The 17,994-nt window shown below is 43.4% G+C and overlaps 1 protein-coding gene across 1 annotated transcript in view; it reads left to right on the top strand.

The window, feature by feature from the left end:
* The window catches only part of LOC119163570 (ubiquitin carboxyl-terminal hydrolase 19), a 46,578-nt gene extending 29,373 nt beyond the window's left edge, over positions 1–17,205 (top strand). The window contains exons 13-25 of the mRNA XM_037415590.2: positions 481–591; positions 667–750; positions 1,538–1,632; positions 3,265–3,325; positions 4,193–4,308; positions 4,910–5,053; positions 7,283–7,400; positions 8,709–8,820; positions 8,933–9,033; positions 10,201–10,243; positions 11,708–11,936; positions 14,366–14,532; positions 16,571–17,205. Coding sequence (XP_037271487.2) covers positions 481–591; positions 667–750; positions 1,538–1,632; positions 3,265–3,325; positions 4,193–4,308; positions 4,910–5,053; positions 7,283–7,400; positions 8,709–8,820; positions 8,933–9,033; positions 10,201–10,243; positions 11,708–11,936; positions 14,366–14,532; positions 16,571–16,869 — 1,680 coding nt within the window. The 3' untranslated portion in view covers positions 16,870–17,205. The remainder of the gene's footprint in view (positions 1–480; positions 592–666; positions 751–1,537; positions 1,633–3,264; positions 3,326–4,192; positions 4,309–4,909; positions 5,054–7,282; positions 7,401–8,708; positions 8,821–8,932; positions 9,034–10,200; positions 10,244–11,707; positions 11,937–14,365; positions 14,533–16,570) is intronic.
* Positions 17,206–17,994: the final 789 nt, after the last annotated feature.

The following is a 17,994-nucleotide window of genomic DNA, read 5'->3' as shown; positions in this document are numbered from 1 at the left end:
CGACTTATGCTATCAAAAGTACTGACAACGGGGTGAGTTGGTAAAGATTCATTGTCATAGAAAAATTTGCTGTGAGAAATGAGGACACACACAAAAAAAAAGATCAGTCACTGTCCACGTAGTGCCAGTTTTATTTTTCCTATGTCCTTATTCCTTGTAGTGCTGCACTTATTTGTTTATTTTTAATAATACTTGCACTTATGCTTGCTCTTCCTAGTTGAACACATTGGTTTCAGTGTTTAACTCTTATATTTCAGGCTGTGTTTTGTTCTTTCTTTGATCTTAACCCATGCCTTCCATTCATTGTTACATTTGGTAAGTATAAATGCAATTTTGGGCACATCTAGGTATCTTCAAGAAACTAGTGCTAATGACGAGTTTTGATTAGATGTGCTCGACAAAGAATCTGTCTATGCACACATTGATAGCGTCTGGCGCGTTTTCAGCAATTTATTTTTAGTGTGTCTCACTGTTTTTCAGGTCTCTATCAGCTTCGACCCATTCCTGTACCTGACGGTGCCTCTGCCGAAGAGACAGCGTGTTTTCGTCGTGCAGTTTTTCGCACTAGACCCACAGTCCGTTCCGGTTAAGGTCAGTGTTTTGTCTACATTGCCTGTAGGGCACAAGCCGCTTGACAAGCCTAACCGTTTATTATTTACCTTCCAGCTTAGGGTCAGGCTCAACCACGACGCCAAGATCCAAGACCTCAAGGAGGAAATCTTCAAGAAGACCAAGGTGTCCCCAAAGAATGTAAGTCTGAGAAAGTGGCCAGTTTTGCTGATAATTAGCAGATTTGGGCTTCTTTTTTTTTCTCTCTTTGTCTAAAATTTTTTTTGTTATCAAGTAGTTCGTAGAATCTTTCAATCGCTTCTAGTGTATTTGAAGCTTAAAGGGACCCTGCAATATTTTTACAAATAGCCATGGAATGTATTCAGTAAACGAGCTTATTGCCTCATGAATTCACCACTGCAATAATTTTTAGAATCTGTCTAGTATGAGCAGAGTTATAATAACATGTCACAAGTTGCAATTGCACTCTTTTTTCTCATCCCGACGAAAGCATTGGAAGCTAAGCAGGGAGGGATGGCATGGGAAAAGAAAAGTGCCACGCGAGCTTCATGACCTTGAGCACATTTTATCTTTTCTTTCTTCGAATACGTGGCTTTTCAGTGAGACTACGCGCGCATGTGTGGGCAAGTCGTGGCCTCTCGCGGTGGGCCCGCTACCGACCAAGCGAGCCGTGTTCAAATCAGCCAATGGCTTATGGTGGCTTTTGACGAGTGATTTTTGAGCTTGTTCTGTCATTTGTCTGGGAGAAGAGAAAACAATTTTTAGCTGATTTCGAGAGTTGTGAATTTTGGGCCATGTGCTGTGCTATAATAATATTCGGCTCGCTTGTTCTTGATAGCCTCGACTACCGATCGGCAGCATTTTCTGACCATGCTCAAAAAGTGTTGCAGGGCCCCTTTAATGTCGTTTTTCCTGCATATATAGTTGTACAGTTTAACCTGACTGTTATGTCACATTGCGGTGCCAGCTGCGCTTGCTGGAGGTTTACAACCGAAGAATTTACAAGGTGTATGGCAGCGAAGAAAGCCTGGTTGGCGTGAATCCAAAGGACCAGATCTTTGCGTAAGTGCTGACGAAAAGTTTTTTTGAGATGCTGAAAACATTGTTGGTAAACTAAATTTCGCACACGGTTATCCTTGTTATCTACTGCAGGGAAAAGGCAACAAATATTAAAGAAAGAAATCATTTTCACGTGCCACTCTAGTAAAATTTCACTTTGGCTGATTTGGTTGAGAATGATTAGTGCAGTAGCTACTCGTTAAACAGAACTTTAAAGGGCCAGGAAAATGTTCTATTTAGCGGGGGTTCCACTTACTGAGCGTTGAAACGAGATAGCAAAATTTAAGGGGGACGTGGCAGTGGGAATGTTAAATTTGGTCAAAATGTTCAATTTTTCAATTAATTTTTTCTGCCATTCCGAGATCATATTTTACGTCATGGTGAAATAGTAGACAAAAATGAGTATACATAGTAGAAGTTGAGAAAAAAAAGCATTTACTGGTGGGCTGTCGTAAAAAGCTATGAGAAAATTTTAAGAAAAAGGAAATCTGCATCTTTTCCTTGGCACGGTGCCACCATATTGGCATCATCTTAAGGAAGACAGATCAGAGCTAAAGAAAGCCACAAGGCTGAATTTATTCAATAGAAATCTAAGGCGTGCTCCATTCCGTGTTTCGTTTTCTTAGCTTCTAGCTCTAATTTCTTTAAGCTTCATTTTCTCAGCTTCTTTTTTTTTTTTGGCAGTTGCTGTCAGTCATCCTTTTGCCATTTTGCAATAATGAAGATATGGCCATTCTGTTTTCTGCACTTAGATTCTGAGACATTGGTGAAGGCTGTAAAGCTGTCCATATTTGTGTGCACATCATACAGATTTTTATAATTGACTTTTTGTAAAGTTGTTAGTAAGACAATATGCCCAGAGCATTTCAAAATTTTTTTTGTGCTTACTTAAATATTCAAAAATAAAACCAATAGCATTATAGCATTATGGTACAGAATAGGCCCTCCTTGTGAATGTCCTGTTGTGAATTTTGACAAACTTATGTCTAATTAATTAATTTTGGGATGACAATGATAGTATATCAAGAGTTGTAACAAAAAGACTACATTAGATATTTCAAAACCGATTTCAGTTATGATATCATCACAACAAATGATGTTTGCGTGCCAAATTTCATCACTTTATTTCCTTAAACAACAAATGTAGTTTTCATAAGTTCTAAGACAGTAATGTAAGGTGCAGTTGTTTCAATTCAGAAACAGTACTGTTTACTGAGAGTCTACTAAAATTGAAGTTGGTAGTGCTTTACATTTAGCAATTGCTGAAGTTCCTTTTCAATAGAAGCCTCTCGGTAGGAGTCGGTGTGAACTGAATCCTATTTGAAGGCTTCCATATTTGCATTGTGGTAGAAGATAATAGATATCAATTTTTAAACTTCGTTTCTTTTTAAAGAGGTGCTAGTTGTGCGATAAAGGTATCACGAAAACTGTGGCTTTGTCCCAGTAATTCAAACGTGCATAACTCTAAACATTTGTGGTAAATGTGTTCCGGCCGAGACGGTACTAGTAAAGCGTAAAACACTTTTCTGTTGGCAAGCTTTGTGAGGAGGTCAGATGTGCTTCAGTGTGCACAAAGCATGTTATAAAGTTCTTGACTTGCCTCTGAAGTGTTATTTCGTTGCACCTCTGTTACAGGTTTGAAGTCCTTGACAGAGACGTCGCACGGGAAAGAGTGGTGGAGCTGGCTGTCGTGCAGGTAAGATTGATCGTGTGGTCTTTTACACCGGCAGCAAGTAGTGTGAGCACTCGTGGCTAATTTTGATGTTGCCGTCATGTTTTGTATCAAGTACAAATTGATAGTAAGGCGTTCCTTGTCATGCATATTTGGTGTGGTAGTATTTTGATGCGTCCTCTTGGGTGAAGAAAGCAGCGAGTCGAGTGCATCTGGATTGAATTGCTTGTTGAAAGACTAAGCAGGTCTAAATGTAATCCAGAGTCTTTTGGAGATTAGTTAACTGTGCAGTTAGGTGATCTGATGATTTAGCAAATCTTCCAGTGCCAGTTTTGACTTGGGCGTTTACGCCCTGTTGTAAATGCCCAAAAGTTGTTCGAGTTGTAGCGCAGGTTTTGCTGTTTCTGGTTGTACTATGATTTACTATTATGTATTGGATTTCGATCCACGTTCATTGTACTGCTTCGTTTTTGTATGCTTCCTGTGGCACGTGCACACTGTAAACTCCCCTCATGCGCTACTCATGGCAACACTGGAGCCAGCAGAGTACTTCGAACATTTAAAACTTATAAGCCATTTAATTCCCACTCGTAACAGGTATTCTAGCTTAGAATAATTAAAAAGCCTTAGAGTTTAATTAACACCAGTTTATCCACTTTTGAGCGAGTTGGCATCGCGCAGAGTTTTCTTCGAGTAGCACAACCCAGGAGTGAAGGAAACGAGCTGATAATGAAAAGGCAGGGGTGACAGGGGTGGCACTAACTTTTTAAAAAAAGTTTAAAGAAACTTTTGCTAGCGCTTCACTCTGAAATCTCTGCTGTAAAGCGCTGGATAATGGTGTGCTTTAGCAGACTGGAAAGGCTGCTAAGAAGCCCTTGTCTTTCAACGCAGAGGGCACTGATGCCTCCCCTGGCGAGTACCTGCTCGTCGTGCGGCAAGGAGTGCGTGGCTGAGCAGGACAAGCTCAAGCGTTGCACTCGGTGCTTCCGCGTTGGCTACTGCAATCGGTGAGTGAAAGTTGTCAACATTACAAATCAAAGTTGGTTGCTTTGTGAGGCCGTTGAGTTTGTAAAAAGGTGGAGAACGTCTTGATCTTGAATGCCTTCCACTTTAAAACTGCCTACAGTGGCCATTCTTATCTATATTACTTAAAAAATAGGTTAATGAGGCTGTCCAGAGTAGCTTTGCCATTGACCATTTTGATAAACTTTCCTTACTTTGTGCAGTTAACGTTGGTTCACAAAAAATCTATCAACTAGCTCCTCGAGATGTTCTTATCGACTTCAAGTGAAATGGGGGGAAGGAGGGACTAGCGGAGGGCTCCGTTCTTTTTGTTTGCCACAACCGAATGATAGCAGCAGACAAGAGAGAGAAATGCTTTAATGAAATGCTCTAGATGTTAGCCTGGCTTTTCGCTTGACATGCTACTCCTTGCGTTGGCGAGTGATCATGATATTTACACTGATAAACAGATAACGGCACGTCTGGGTTAACACATTGAAGTTGGGCAGGAAGGTGTAAGGGACAGTACTTGCAGTTTTTTCTCACAAGCGTTTCCGGTGCGTATTTAAAAGTTCATCGAGAGGTCTTCAAATCTTCCGCTTACAGGGTGTGCCAGACCAACCACTGGCAACAGCACAAGAGCGCCTGCAAATTCTACCTTGAGCTGGTGGGCCTTCCCTTCGTCGTGAGCATGCCGGCGTCCCAGGCGACGTACCAGAACCTCTGCCGGCTCATGGAGGCTCATTCGAGGTATGTTTTAAATTTATTTCGCCCCAAGCGCCTGTGGCTCATTTTCACAAACTGCTGTGCGTGTTTGAAAACGAGGGGAGCTCTGTGAGCAGCCACTTAGCTGGCAAGATGTAACAGGGTTACAGACGCTGTTCGAAGGACTAAGGAAAATTCAGCCAGGCCCGCGCTGTAAAAGCCGTGGGACAGTGAAGCTGTAAGCGCTTGAGTACCTGAGTTTGGCTAGTGAGATCACATGCATCGTCATTTAGCATGATCATCATCATATTGTTTTCTAGATTTCTTTAGCCACTCACCCTGAGATCATCCGACGTGCATGACTACTACTACTACTACTACTACTACTACTACTACTACTACTACTACTACAACTACTACCACCGTGACACCCACTACTACCACTACTGCTACTATAAGTAGAGTACGAAAGTCCTGCTCTAAAAAAAAAAAAAAAAATTGTGCCTTTTTTTTTTCTCGAATTCTTTTCGCCATGGCATACAGAGTGGAAAATGACCACTTTCCTCCGAAAAAAATTTTTCCCTATGCCCTGGGGGAGGTGCTGATATAACTGGAAAGTGCGTTAAAAAAAAAAAAAAAAAAACGTGTGGCCGAGTCGTATTTAGGTTATCGCACCAGCTTGCCGTGACATCATAGATCTTAACGGTGTCTCCTGGAACGTGCATGATTCTTATTAATAGTAACAAAAAATTACATTAGGCCATAAGGTAGCCAGTGGTAAAATAAGCAAGATTTGGAAAAAAAAGTTATAACAAATTTAGACAAATATATATAAAAAAACTGCAACGTCTCAGATCACACAAACATTCAGTTGCCGGGATTGCAGCATGAAATTCAGGAATGACACCTTCTCTTTCATTTTCCTTTTTAGTAACAGTCCTAATATGCTCTGGTTTCCTTCTTACATAGCAAGTTATGTATTGATGTGGGGTTGGTATTCATTAAAAAATGTGCTTGGGGGTGTCCTTGCTTGCTTGATCCACGGGTGTTATGTGTTTTAGGGGAAGTTCCTGTAGCGTAATTACGCGCGTAATTTTCACCCTTTTTTTCGCGGAAAAGAATGAAAAGTTGTAAGGAGCAAACAACCTTTCGGAGGGATGCAGCATTTTTGGGGTACGATAATTACACGCGGAAAAAAAAGGAAGTCGAATTTTGGATGGGCAAAGTGGGGGGGGGGGGGGGTTTAAGAATTATGCTGGTGTGAGGATTACGCCAGTAAATACGGTAATTCACAGATTTCAGGGGTGGTGTTGTATGCGAAAAACCCTTCGCCAGTGAGCGTACTGAAAGGTACCTCTTGAAGATGGTCCGCTGGCTGCGTACATATTTTTATGTGCCGTTTTCCAATAATTTACGATGTTTCGATGATAAGCTTGTCAGCAATCGACCGGTTCTTGTATTTTGTTTCTTTATTTTAGTTATTTTGTACGATACTGCAGGCAGTATAGTCCAAGCAGGAGAGGATGTACATAAACATACAAGAAAACACGAAAAAATAGAAACTTTCTGCGTAGCAAAGGGTAAGAAAGTAGTAATGAATTCCACTCTGGGATTGTTCGGGGGAAGAATGAATGTTTATATAAATTAGTTCTTGCGTCAGAGTCAGAGTTTATTCTGAGCTCATCAAAATAAACCGAAGAAATCTAAGCATGCCTGTTTTCTTTTTTCATATAATAGCTCTAATTCGGCCATTTGTAGCATATCTGACGGTGAATTAAGGTCACTTCTCGTTTCACGTTGCCACTTTTCGTCGTTGCTTGAATATGAATCCATTCATGACAGTCGTTACCTTCAGAAACTCAGGTGTTGCAGTGCTAAGTACGTTGAAGAAGGTCCAATTCCAAACGTGGGTGAGTGAAGCAGCAATGCGATAGATAGAAAGAGAGAGAGAAAAGTACTAGTATTTGGAATAACAGGTAGTTGAGCTAGTTTGCAAGAATTCATTCTAGAAGATGACATGCAAACACAGACACTAGAAAGAAATGAAGGCACCACAAATGCCGTTTCTGGTGCCTCTGCTGTCTTCTTTCTTGCGTGCCCTCCCTGTCTTTTAGAAAAGTAGTACGTCAGGCACTTAGATGCAGAGGTTCGCTCGAGTTTTTATAATAGAGGTTTTCAGTCATGTTTCTTACCATTGCTTATATGCAGTTCCACTACTCTGTGTAGCAAGGATTGATCACCTTCACCTTTTTTTTCTCATATTTTTTTGTTCAGGCATTCTGTAAATGTTTTCCAACCACCCGTGGAGTCCAGCAAGCGTACGCTAGAAGCTGCCACGGCTGCCTGCACCAATGAGGTGGCTGAAGTTAACAACCAGGAGGTTGAGATTCACGTGAGTGGTCACCTGAAATTTCGGTCACTTCTACAACCAAAATGCGACGTTAGGGACGTGGGTATTAGTTCAGATTTACGAAAAGCTAGCAAATTGGGCACATTACCTTAGTATATTGAACTTCAATACAGTAGATTATCACTAAATGGTACCTGGAGGGACCAAGGAAATATGTTTCATTTAACCGGAGGTTCATTTACTGAGAAGTGAAGAGGGTTGCAAAATACAACGACAAATTAAATCATATCAGATGCAGTTGTTCCATTTAAACATCACCTCTGTTTAAGAGGTTATTGTTTACCGAGAATCTACCGGGTGTAATGGACTTCCCTTATAAGAAATTATTTTACTCTTCACAACTTCAGTTTCAGTGCTGCCTGGGAGGAAGACGGAGGTTATAAACTCAAACTTCTGCTGGGGGTGGTTATGCAATTGAGTTGTGCATGTTTTATTTATTTATTTTTTTGCAAGCAGTAGTACTACTATATTACTTCACAGCATTAGGCCTGCATTTATTGCAGAGTCACGTGCGATATTCCGCCGCTGGTGAACAGGAATTCTTCACTGGCACAGCATCACGCCGCATTCGCTACACCTTAAGTTCAAGAAAAAAGAATTTTCTTTTATTGAAGTTAGTTTTTATACAGCCGTGTTATTCAACCATTCTTCCAGCTCTTCTCGTTCAAAAGGAAAAGCTATTCATGACTACACCTTGCTCGAAAGGTGGAATTTTAATTTAACGAATTTTCAGTGACACGACGAAGTAGATTGCAGATTTTGCTGGCTTCATTACATTGAGTTTTCACTGTATACACTAATGGTTTTATGCACAGAGAGAGCTGCTGTGTTAGGACCTGCCATTGCTTGTGCCTGCTTGCACTTCTTGTGACAGGGCAATTCCTTCCCTCCGCGCACGAGCAAGAGAAAGTGGGTTGACCTGCGAGGTTTGGGAGAAAAAGACTGCGGGTCACCGAAGGGAGGCATCGCGTGTGAAACCCTGAGCGGACTTTTGTTGAGGGCCGGTTGTAGTCTGCCGCCACATTCGCGTCAGCCAGTGGTGGCAGAAGTTGGCCACGCCAGGTTCACCTGGTTACGTTGACATGAAAGCTGAGCACATTCTATACTCCCACTGATGCTGTGCCGCATTGCCTCGGTGCACGTGCATCTGCCCAACTTGTCGCGAAATTAAAACACCTGATTCGCGTTACGCAGTATAGTAGTCATCAGGGAATGTTTTAGTGCCCGTTTTACCATAAGAGTCATGTTACCAGAGCTGCTTCACGAGTAGTCGTGACCTGAACTGCACAGGCCGACTCTGTGAGCCAGGGTGCTGGAGACAGCAGCGGAGCCATGTTCACCGTCACCAGTGTGAGCTCTGAGAACACTGAATGTAAGACAGACTTCGTCCTTGAAGACGAAGGTGAGCACTACGTAACGACTTTCTTGGAAGTGAGCTTGGCGAGTGAGTAAGTGAGGAAATAATCTGACGGAGTGAGTGTGTGCCTTTTTTTTTCTGCTTGCTCTCCAATTAGGGAATGAGCCGTTGGACTTCAGTGGAGTGATCCGCTTGGCGATGGACTGGAAGAATGACCAGCGTCAGGGTAACTACGTGCTCGTCGAGTCCAAAGAAGTGGTAAGCGATCAACTGGGAGGCCTGGGGCCCAGAAACAATCAGTGAACGTTACTTTTTCCATGCTTCCACTTACTTTTTCTATGCTTCCACTGCAAGCTTGTTATTCTTAGTTTGCAGCAAGCAGGTAGTAATGGTGGTATTTTTATTTCTCCCATAAAAAAAAAGTTTTTAAAATATAGAGGGGACCAGTACAGGCTGGCTGCGCTATTTCAGAGGAGGTGTGCGGGGACATAGAGTTTCCTAACATTACCTAAAGGGGGTACTCTGGCGCTGCAATCGCTCGGCCACCATGGGAATGATGGGTAGTACACGGATTTGCCTAGTCTTCGTGCTTGGTGGAGGCGCATCGTACCTGTGGCATCGTTTATTGCTGTGTTTTAATTTTGTTTCGAAGGAAAGAACGAACCCTTTTGAACTTCGTGACCCGATTTGAAAAAGGTAAGCTTAATAGAATACGGTGGTGAAGCGCAACCGCTGAGCATTTGCTGATTTTTGTTTTGTGAGAAAACAGCTCCAAGCCACTGGAACACGCACGGAGCCAGAAGTACGGAGGTTAGACAAATCTGTGTACTACCCATCATTCTCATGCTCGCTGAAGCGCCGCGCGTTGCAGCCGCCATAGACACTAGCGCCAGAGTTCCCTCTAGTGTATATTTAGGCAGCTCTATGGGCGGGGATCCCTTGGGATACCGCAGCCTCAATCGTGCGCTGGATGAGCCGGCGTTGGTCTTCTGGCTCGGAGGCACGCATGAGGGACTCCCGTGACCTTGGGGTGTTTGTGTTATCTGTGTTGTGATGCGTGCATATCCGCACCATATGTATGACTGTCGTCGAATATGAGCAATCTTTGCACCTTGCCGCTATCTGTTTGTTGCCTTTGCTTGAGCACTCACCTGCTTGTATAACCTTCCCACACCCCCTCTTACACAAGCAGGTAGGTGCTAAAGCACAGTGAAAAACGGGAGGCGAAGAGAGATGCCTCCCATTGTTCGCTTTGTCTCCTCTCCTTCAGTACTTCTCTGTTTACGCGGGAAACTCTTTGAAAACGCATTTCGACAACCACACCCAAATAGCCATTTTTATATTATTCTTGTGAGCTGTAGAATGCAACAGCAATTGACGTCCTTTATGTTTCAGAGTGTTTACTCTAGCCTTTGCATGTTGCAGGAGTATGCAATGCCCGAGGATGACCGCAACATGTCTATTTACGGTGAGTTTGTATCTTTTTCTCTGCATTACCTGTGTTGTATTAAGTGCTACAGCACTGGCACTGTCGTTAAGTGTCATGCATTAACATGCATTCATTTGTCTAATGCAAATAGACTAGGGGATCTTCGCGTTCGATGAGCTCAGGTCTCTATTGCATGTTTGTTATGAGTGCTCTCTGTAATGCTAAATAACAAGGTTCATTACGCACAACAAACAGCAAGTATAGCACGTTACATAAAAATTGCGTAAATGTAGTGGTTAACCACTTCTCTGTATAATTGTTGCACTATTCTGCGCAAAATGCAAGAAAGCTTTAGCTCATGTGTAACTTGAATGCTCCTGTTCAGTTATAGTACATGTAAATGTTAAAAGTGTTCTCGTAACATCAGGTTCTGGATTTCCTGATTAAACTATTGCACCTGAGAGACTAACTTAAATTTTAATAATGTGGGAAGCAAAATCTTCATCTGAGGGCGTCGTACCTTTCACAATGATTGTCGATAATTCTTGGGTTATCAAAAAGCAAATAAAGGTAACTGAAGGATAAATTTTAAGAAAATCTGTCACTTTGAACTGAAAACAAACATAGCTGTTCCGCACACTCCACCTGCTAAGCATTTAATGAAAACAAATTGTCTTCAACAAAAACTAGGGGGCCTTGACCCTCCGTTTACGGAGATCAGCAATACAAAATCATATGGATACACCCTTTGACACACTCGCACACATGCACACGACACCAGCTGCTGATATGTATATTGGTATATATGTGCATGTATGCATGCATTACGGGGGCCCTGCAAAACTTTTCCACCCTGGTCAGGAAACACTGCCGATTGGTAGTCGAGGCTCCTGAGAACATGTCGGCAAAACATGGTAGCATAGCAAGCGGTGGGGAATTCATGGATAATTCTCAAAGTCAGCTGGAAATCTCTCTCTCTCTTCTCTCAACAAATAATGCCACACACCCTAATGACCACGCCAAAACACGAAGCCCATGGCCATTGGCCGATTCGAGCATCGTGAGGTGCGTAGTTACTGCAGCTGCTGTGGGATGTCACCACGTGCTAACACGCTCACTTGTGTTCACACTAAAACTAAGCCGGGTGTTTGAATAAAAAAAAATGGAGAGAGAGAAAAAGAAAAGGTTAAAGAAAGCGCTCACTGTCATGATGTGCGCTCCGTGTGCTCATAAATGGGTGTAGCTTCTCGCCTAATTATCACAACCTTGACGGGTAGCTTTAAGCGTGGTTGAGGTACGAAAGAAAAAAAGAAGCACTTGTAACGTGCAAAACTCCACTCGCACATGTCGAATTGTAAACATTTTTGTGGCAACCGATTCGTGAGGCTATGATTCCCTTTAATAATAAAGTTATTTGATAATTACTTGGAAAAGAGTTGCAGGGCTCCTTTAAGCACTGGTTTCCGGGTGTCAAGTAACACGTTCGCTGTTCATGTTCCGCAGAGGAGGACGGCATCACGCTGGACCAGTGCTTGCGGCTGTTTACGGAGCCCGAGGTGCTGGATCCGCAGGAGGCCTGGTACTGCCCGGGCTGCCGTGAGCACCGCCAGGCCACCAAGGAGTTCTCGTTGTGGCGGCTTCCCGTTGTGCTCGTCATCCAGCTCAAGCGCTTCTCCTTCACCCGCTCCATCTTCCGCGACAAGATCGACAAGATGGTCGACTTCCCCGTCTAGTGAGTGCACCCCTCCAAGCACTTGAGGTGTTTATGCCAGGCTCAGAATATGAGCAACATCTTTTGAGGAATGTGACATTGAGCCTGTGCAATAAGACGTGCAATAAAACAGTGCAATAAGATGACGAGAAAGGCTAAACAGCAGCAGTGCTATCAACAGGCTCATTTATTGTTGCTGCTCTAATATATCCTTCTTTCTTGCTGCTTTCTACAATGCATATACTATACTTGTGCAACAAAAATAAGCGCACTTGTTAGTAGTCAGTGCTGGTGCTGTTTGGTCTTGTCATCATCTTGTTGCATCGATTATTATTATGATTATTAGGATTATCAGTGTTATGATTTTAGGGGAGCGTACGGTCATGGAGTTTCGTAAGATATTTACTTGAGGGAGCTGTGGCTCTGCAATCGCTCGGCTGCCATGTGAACGATGTGTTTGCCTACTGTTCACGCCCGTGGCCTCGGACACGCTTGCGATTTTGCTTATTGTTCCGTCTTGGCTTTCGTTTTGGAACCTTGTGACCCGATTTGAATCGGTTATCCTTAAAGAGTCAGGGTCGTCAAAGTGGTACTGCCAAGTTTTCGCTGAATCTCATCTTGTGACAATGTTGCTGCACAGCAGGTGGAGCCACTCGGAGCGTAAAGGGTGAAGCTTACGCAAATTCATGTAATATCCATCATTTCTGTACAGGTGAACCGCTTTGCATCGTTGCTCCCATAGGCTCTAGGTAGTACCAGATTTTTCTCTAGTGTATTACAGTAAAAGCTTGTTAATGTTTTGCTAGTGAATCTGAAAAATTGAATAATTCGGATGAATTGTTCAGTGGCGGCTTGCATATACATTGTTTGATGATGTCAGCCTCTCTTTGTTTCGGTCGTATTTGGTCGTAATCCCAATAATTCAAACAGTCCCAGCAGTTCACTGAGCTCTAAGTGCCACGAATGTGCGGCAGAAGAGAGCAAAAAAGGCGTTTGCGGCCAACCGAAACGAGTCAGTGCAGTTCGCAGTGCCGTCGTCATCATCACCAACTACACGGTAATGACAGGAATGCCAGAACCCTTCATGCCTATTTGCATTCACCACCAGGACGTATGACACTTCGTTAGCCGCGAGCGTTCTAAAAGGTGCAGTCGCCATCCACAATTGCGCTCTTGGCGAGCGAACCTTGAGCAGCTGTGGCAAATGTGTTGTTTGCCGGAGAAAAATAGTATCGTCGCATAGTGGTAGTATGTAATAAGGAAGGGATGCAGGGCACGTTGTGGGCTAATTAATACACAAAGGTCTTGCGTCACGGTAGCATTGCGAACAAGGTCACAGGACGACGAAAACTGTGTCTTTTTCACTTTATGCAAAAACACAGCATCCACGTACTCACCAGGAACGCTAAATCTATGTTTATATTATAGTAATTTGTTTATTGTTTTCTTGGTGCTTTTGATAAGTAATTTGAACATTTTTTCTGGTCTCACTAAATCCAAACTAACGAGCTTTGACCCTGACGTGAAACTCTGTGCATATGGTTTTTTGTTCGCTAGCGCTATGGCAATGCGTGGCACATTCGCCCGTTCAAAATTGTGTGCCCCGAAAGTATTTGGCCCATTTTTTTCTAGAAACGAGCAACAGTTCGAAGCATGCCAAGGTGCTCTTACCACCCAACCTCAGAACTCGACCCACACCTGATCGCGCAGCTCGAGCGGCCCTTATTGTTGTGTGACATGAGCTGCGGCTGCATGGGTGCTGGCTGGTCAATAAGCGACAGCTCACAGGCACTGAATGCACGGGTGTGCTGCCTGCAAACAAACAATAACGTGCAGCCATTTCAGCTGGTGAGGCGTGGTCACTGCGAGAAATAAACAAGCACATGCGTCGGCATTATTACTGTTACAGTCGCGTATTTCTTAGGTGCAACCACATGTCCGCCGCAGTGGCGCAGTGCAGCTGCTGACCTGAAAGTCACTCATGTGGTCCCATCCACAGTGGTTGCAGTTTGATTGAGGTGAAATGCTGAAGGCATTTCACCTCAATGTCAGTGCACGTGAGAGAACACCGGATGGTTGAAATTTATGCCGCCCCACTCTGTGGTGTGCCCCAATATAGTGTTGTGGTATTGGTGCATAGAACTGCTAATATTTTTTAATACAACCTTTTAGGGCATTATCTGAGTTAATATTGCACTCAAACCTCATAACACCCACATCTTCCATGAAAATACGTAGCTATAGTATTTAATAGTTTGTTACAAACAGTCATTTGTAACACTGATTGGTCACTTCTGTCATTATAGCTGATAATTCGTGGCATCCGAATTTGTTATATCGAGGTTTGATTGTATTTGGAAGTCTGTACTTTCAGACAGCCTGAGTGGCTTCAACTGTTCCATGCTTTCTTGCATCGCTAACTTCGCCGAATCGTTGCTTCTCCTCCTCAGTGGCCTCGACATGAGTCCTTACTACTGCGGCCCGGGCACCAGCCACGGGCAACCTCCCATATACGACCTTTTCGCCGTCACCAACCATCACGGCGGCATGCTGGGCGGCCACTACACCGCGTTTGCACGCTGCACCAACCCCGTCGACACGCGTCTGAGCGAGATCGGTGAGCATTTTATCTGGGCATGGGCGAACATTCTAGCATTTCAATTGTTAAAACGAACAGGGTAGACTCTCACTGTGCAGGACCTGAATGGACTAATCTGAATCCGTTTACTACAATGTGCCTCATAATTATGTATCGTGCAGTTTTGGCTCATAAAACTGCATATACAGTGAAATCTTGATACAACGAATCTCAAAGGACCGCTAAAAATTATTTGTTATTTTGAAAAGTCATTGCAGTTAAAGTATTAAAAATTTGTGCAAAAATCGCAAACATGAACATGTAAGTCACCTACCTGTTTTGTGTATACATTTGTGATCGTGTTATGCTGAAATAAGTGAGAAAAAGCAAACACGAAATATTGCGGCACCAGTGTGCATTTATTTTAGGAAGAGCGCGACCTATCCAGATGTGGGCAGCTTAAATTCTGAAATACGAACTTTTAGGTGTGGGCATCCTTCTTACACACTGCAAAGTACCTTCTTATGCACTGCAAAGCACTGCAGTGCATGTACCGCAAAGCACTTTGGTTCCTGCACAGGTAAAGCTGCCTAACGAAAGCAATGCCTTTGGGGCAAAAAACAAATACCAGGCGATAACGATGGCGATAGGGCTTATGCACATTTGAGTAGGGCGGACAGATAAAAAAGATGGGGGAATTTTGATGATGATGATAGTGGCAGGTGCGGAGCTGAGCATTATTTTTAAAGCTGCAAATAACTTTTTAAAATTGCTATTCCTTATTTTGAAGTAGTGTGTAGGTATAAGAGGAATAAAATTGTGTACATTACTGTATTTACTCGCATAATCCTCGCACCTTTTCTAGCGGAAAAGCGACGCAAAGTTGGGGGGTGCGAGAATTGTGGGGAGAAAACTTTCCACCAATAAGTACAGAGAGAAAAAGAAAATGAAGAGGCCGCAAATCGGGATTTTTACACTAGCAACTAACAGCAACCTTTGAGAAGTACTCATTAAAGCTTACCTCAACAATAAAAGCACAGGTTCAGTACAAGGCAAAATTTATTTGAGACACAAAAAGTGCAAGCAAGTAGTCGAGAATTAGAATACCATACGCAAAGCTTGTGGGCGTTGCGGGCGTAACGGTAGCGTTCATCGCTTAACAGGAGCCCTCAAAAGGTAAGCATAGGACGTCAGTATTGGGCTGATGGCTGTCTAACAGAATCGTCTGCAGTTTCCCTTATGAAGAAATAATGTTTACCTTCAATCCCAGTTTTAGGCACACGGCAGGCCCCCGGCGTCTTGGTGGCTTTCAGCTGCCGTCACCAGTTTCGAACACAAAACTCGTAGACTCCGGAGAGCCTACCGGCGGCCCTGTTGCCGTTGTTTAGTGCATGATCTATCACTTTCAACTTGAAAGCAACCGTGTAGCTTCAAGTATCGCCCCATAACGTGACAAGATTACCGACACAATCTACAAAACACCCTGCAACGCGCACTTGCCACTTTGGCTTGGCTTGGATTGGATTGAATCTCAGTGCAATAATAGTACGCTTGATGCTTAAGAGATGGCACACGCTATCATCATCAATGGCTGGAAGGAGGAGATGACATTATTGCAGCAGTTTTCGGGGGTGCGATAATTACTGGAGAAAAAAAAGAAATCGTATACTTGTTGGGGGATGTGGGGGGTGCGAGAATTATGCGAGTGCGGGGATTACGCGAGTAAAAACGGTATTCTGAAATATTCGGTATTCTGAAATATTCGGTATTCTGAAATTTGTAGTGGCGAAATATTTTTACGTTAAATCAATGGACATTTGGAGGCAGATTTTTGAAAGAGTCGTTAATCTAAAAAAATCGTAATCTGAGGTTAGCTCTAACGAGATTCAATTATCTGTAGTAATATTTTGATTTGTATTATAAATACTGTCATCATCCCAAATTTCTCTTAGGGTTTCTTAATGCAGGCTCATTGCTAGGACTTCACTGAACATTTCATTGAGTTTTCAGAGAAAGCAAATTCTGCTAGCTAACGAGCTCACTTACGGAGACACCTTTTTTTCCTGTCTTCCAACAGGCTGGCGGCTGTTTGACGACAGCCACGTTGCCGATGTGTCGGACCAGCGCGTCGTGACGGCGTCGGCGTACATGCTGTTCTACCGGCGCCGGGGCGTCCCGTTCGACCTGCCCGCCGTGGTACCCCGACCCCTGCCCTCTGCGTCGAGGCTCGTGCCCGTTCAGTCGCAGAAGCTCGTTAAGGACCAGGAGAACTTGTTGGGCCAGGAGTTGGCCTCCCTCAAAGACAGCAACAACAACAGGCGCGTCTGCGACTTATCAGAAGACTCCGATGACGACTACATGAACAGCCCCGACTGACGGATGCGGCTCGGAACTCTAGTGGCCACGGCGCTTTAGGTGGTTTTGAAATTGTTGCCTCCTTGCGAGGCCTGGTTTTATTTGTGTCCCCCCCCCCCGAAAGCAGCTGCTTTCTACCTGCTTGTTTTTCCGGTTAGAAATCTACAAAAAGCCATGGCGAGCCTCGACATGCTGTGAGCACGGCATTGTGGAAGTTGTCTACAGCTGTCCACAATCGGCACTCTTGGGCGTCAAAAGTCTGTGAATTGGTGGTTTAGTTGGAATTTTTCTTGCTAGTTTTCCAAAGCAGAGCGTGGTGTCATGAAGATGATTATAGATCCCAGTTTTATGTAAGAACCTTGGAGATGTTACTGGCACGATCGTGTTGGCTGTAGCACAGCGCCCATGGGTTGCCATAAATATAAAATTTGGCATAAATTTCTGTCGGAGAAACCATTGTTGTCCCTCAGATGTTCATTGATGAGGTGCGGTAATTGTCAACATCCAAACTTTCGCCGACAATGTGGCAAAATATTGTTACAAGCGAAAATATTGGACAGACCACATCAAGAATTTGGCACAGTGCTAAACCTTGTCTGTAATTTTGTCGATAAGTTCACGTAGGCAAGGATCTATTTTTTTTTCATTTGCATTACCAACTCAAGACGGCATGACACCATGGCTGTGGAATAGACTGCTTGTGGGATTTCATATATTCTTCCTACTATAGACTGTTTGAATTGCTGCCTTTTTTCTTTTTCTTGCAAGGCATATCTAATTGGGTAATGAGCTGCATGCATGTGTTCCTTCCATTTATGCAACCATCTCACCACCTGCCACCACAATTCTTGGAAGGACAGGTCAGGCTCTTGTTAATTTATTTATAATAATTAGCCTAAACTCATCATGCTTTATTTTATGCTTCCGAGCGATCTCGCTTTATTGTATGGTTTCCGAGTGGTAAAGATGCGCACAACGGTGAAACGCTATATGTGTCGCAGGTGTAATTGCGCTGCACTGTCATCCTTGAATGCAGTATACAATCATAAATTAATCAAGAGCCTCTGCATCCACGGTTTTTCATGTCAATAATTTTTGTTGAATTAATTGTCATTGTACCCCAGGCATGGCTTTCTATCACACAAA

Source organism: Rhipicephalus microplus, chromosome 9, assembly GCF_043290135.1.
Source record: "Rhipicephalus microplus isolate Deutch F79 chromosome 9, USDA_Rmic, whole genome shotgun sequence".
Taxonomy (NCBI): domain Eukaryota; kingdom Metazoa; phylum Arthropoda; class Arachnida; order Ixodida; family Ixodidae; genus Rhipicephalus; species Rhipicephalus microplus.
Note: the sequence above shows the minus strand (reverse complement) of the source record. Positions and strands in the feature narration are given on the sequence as shown.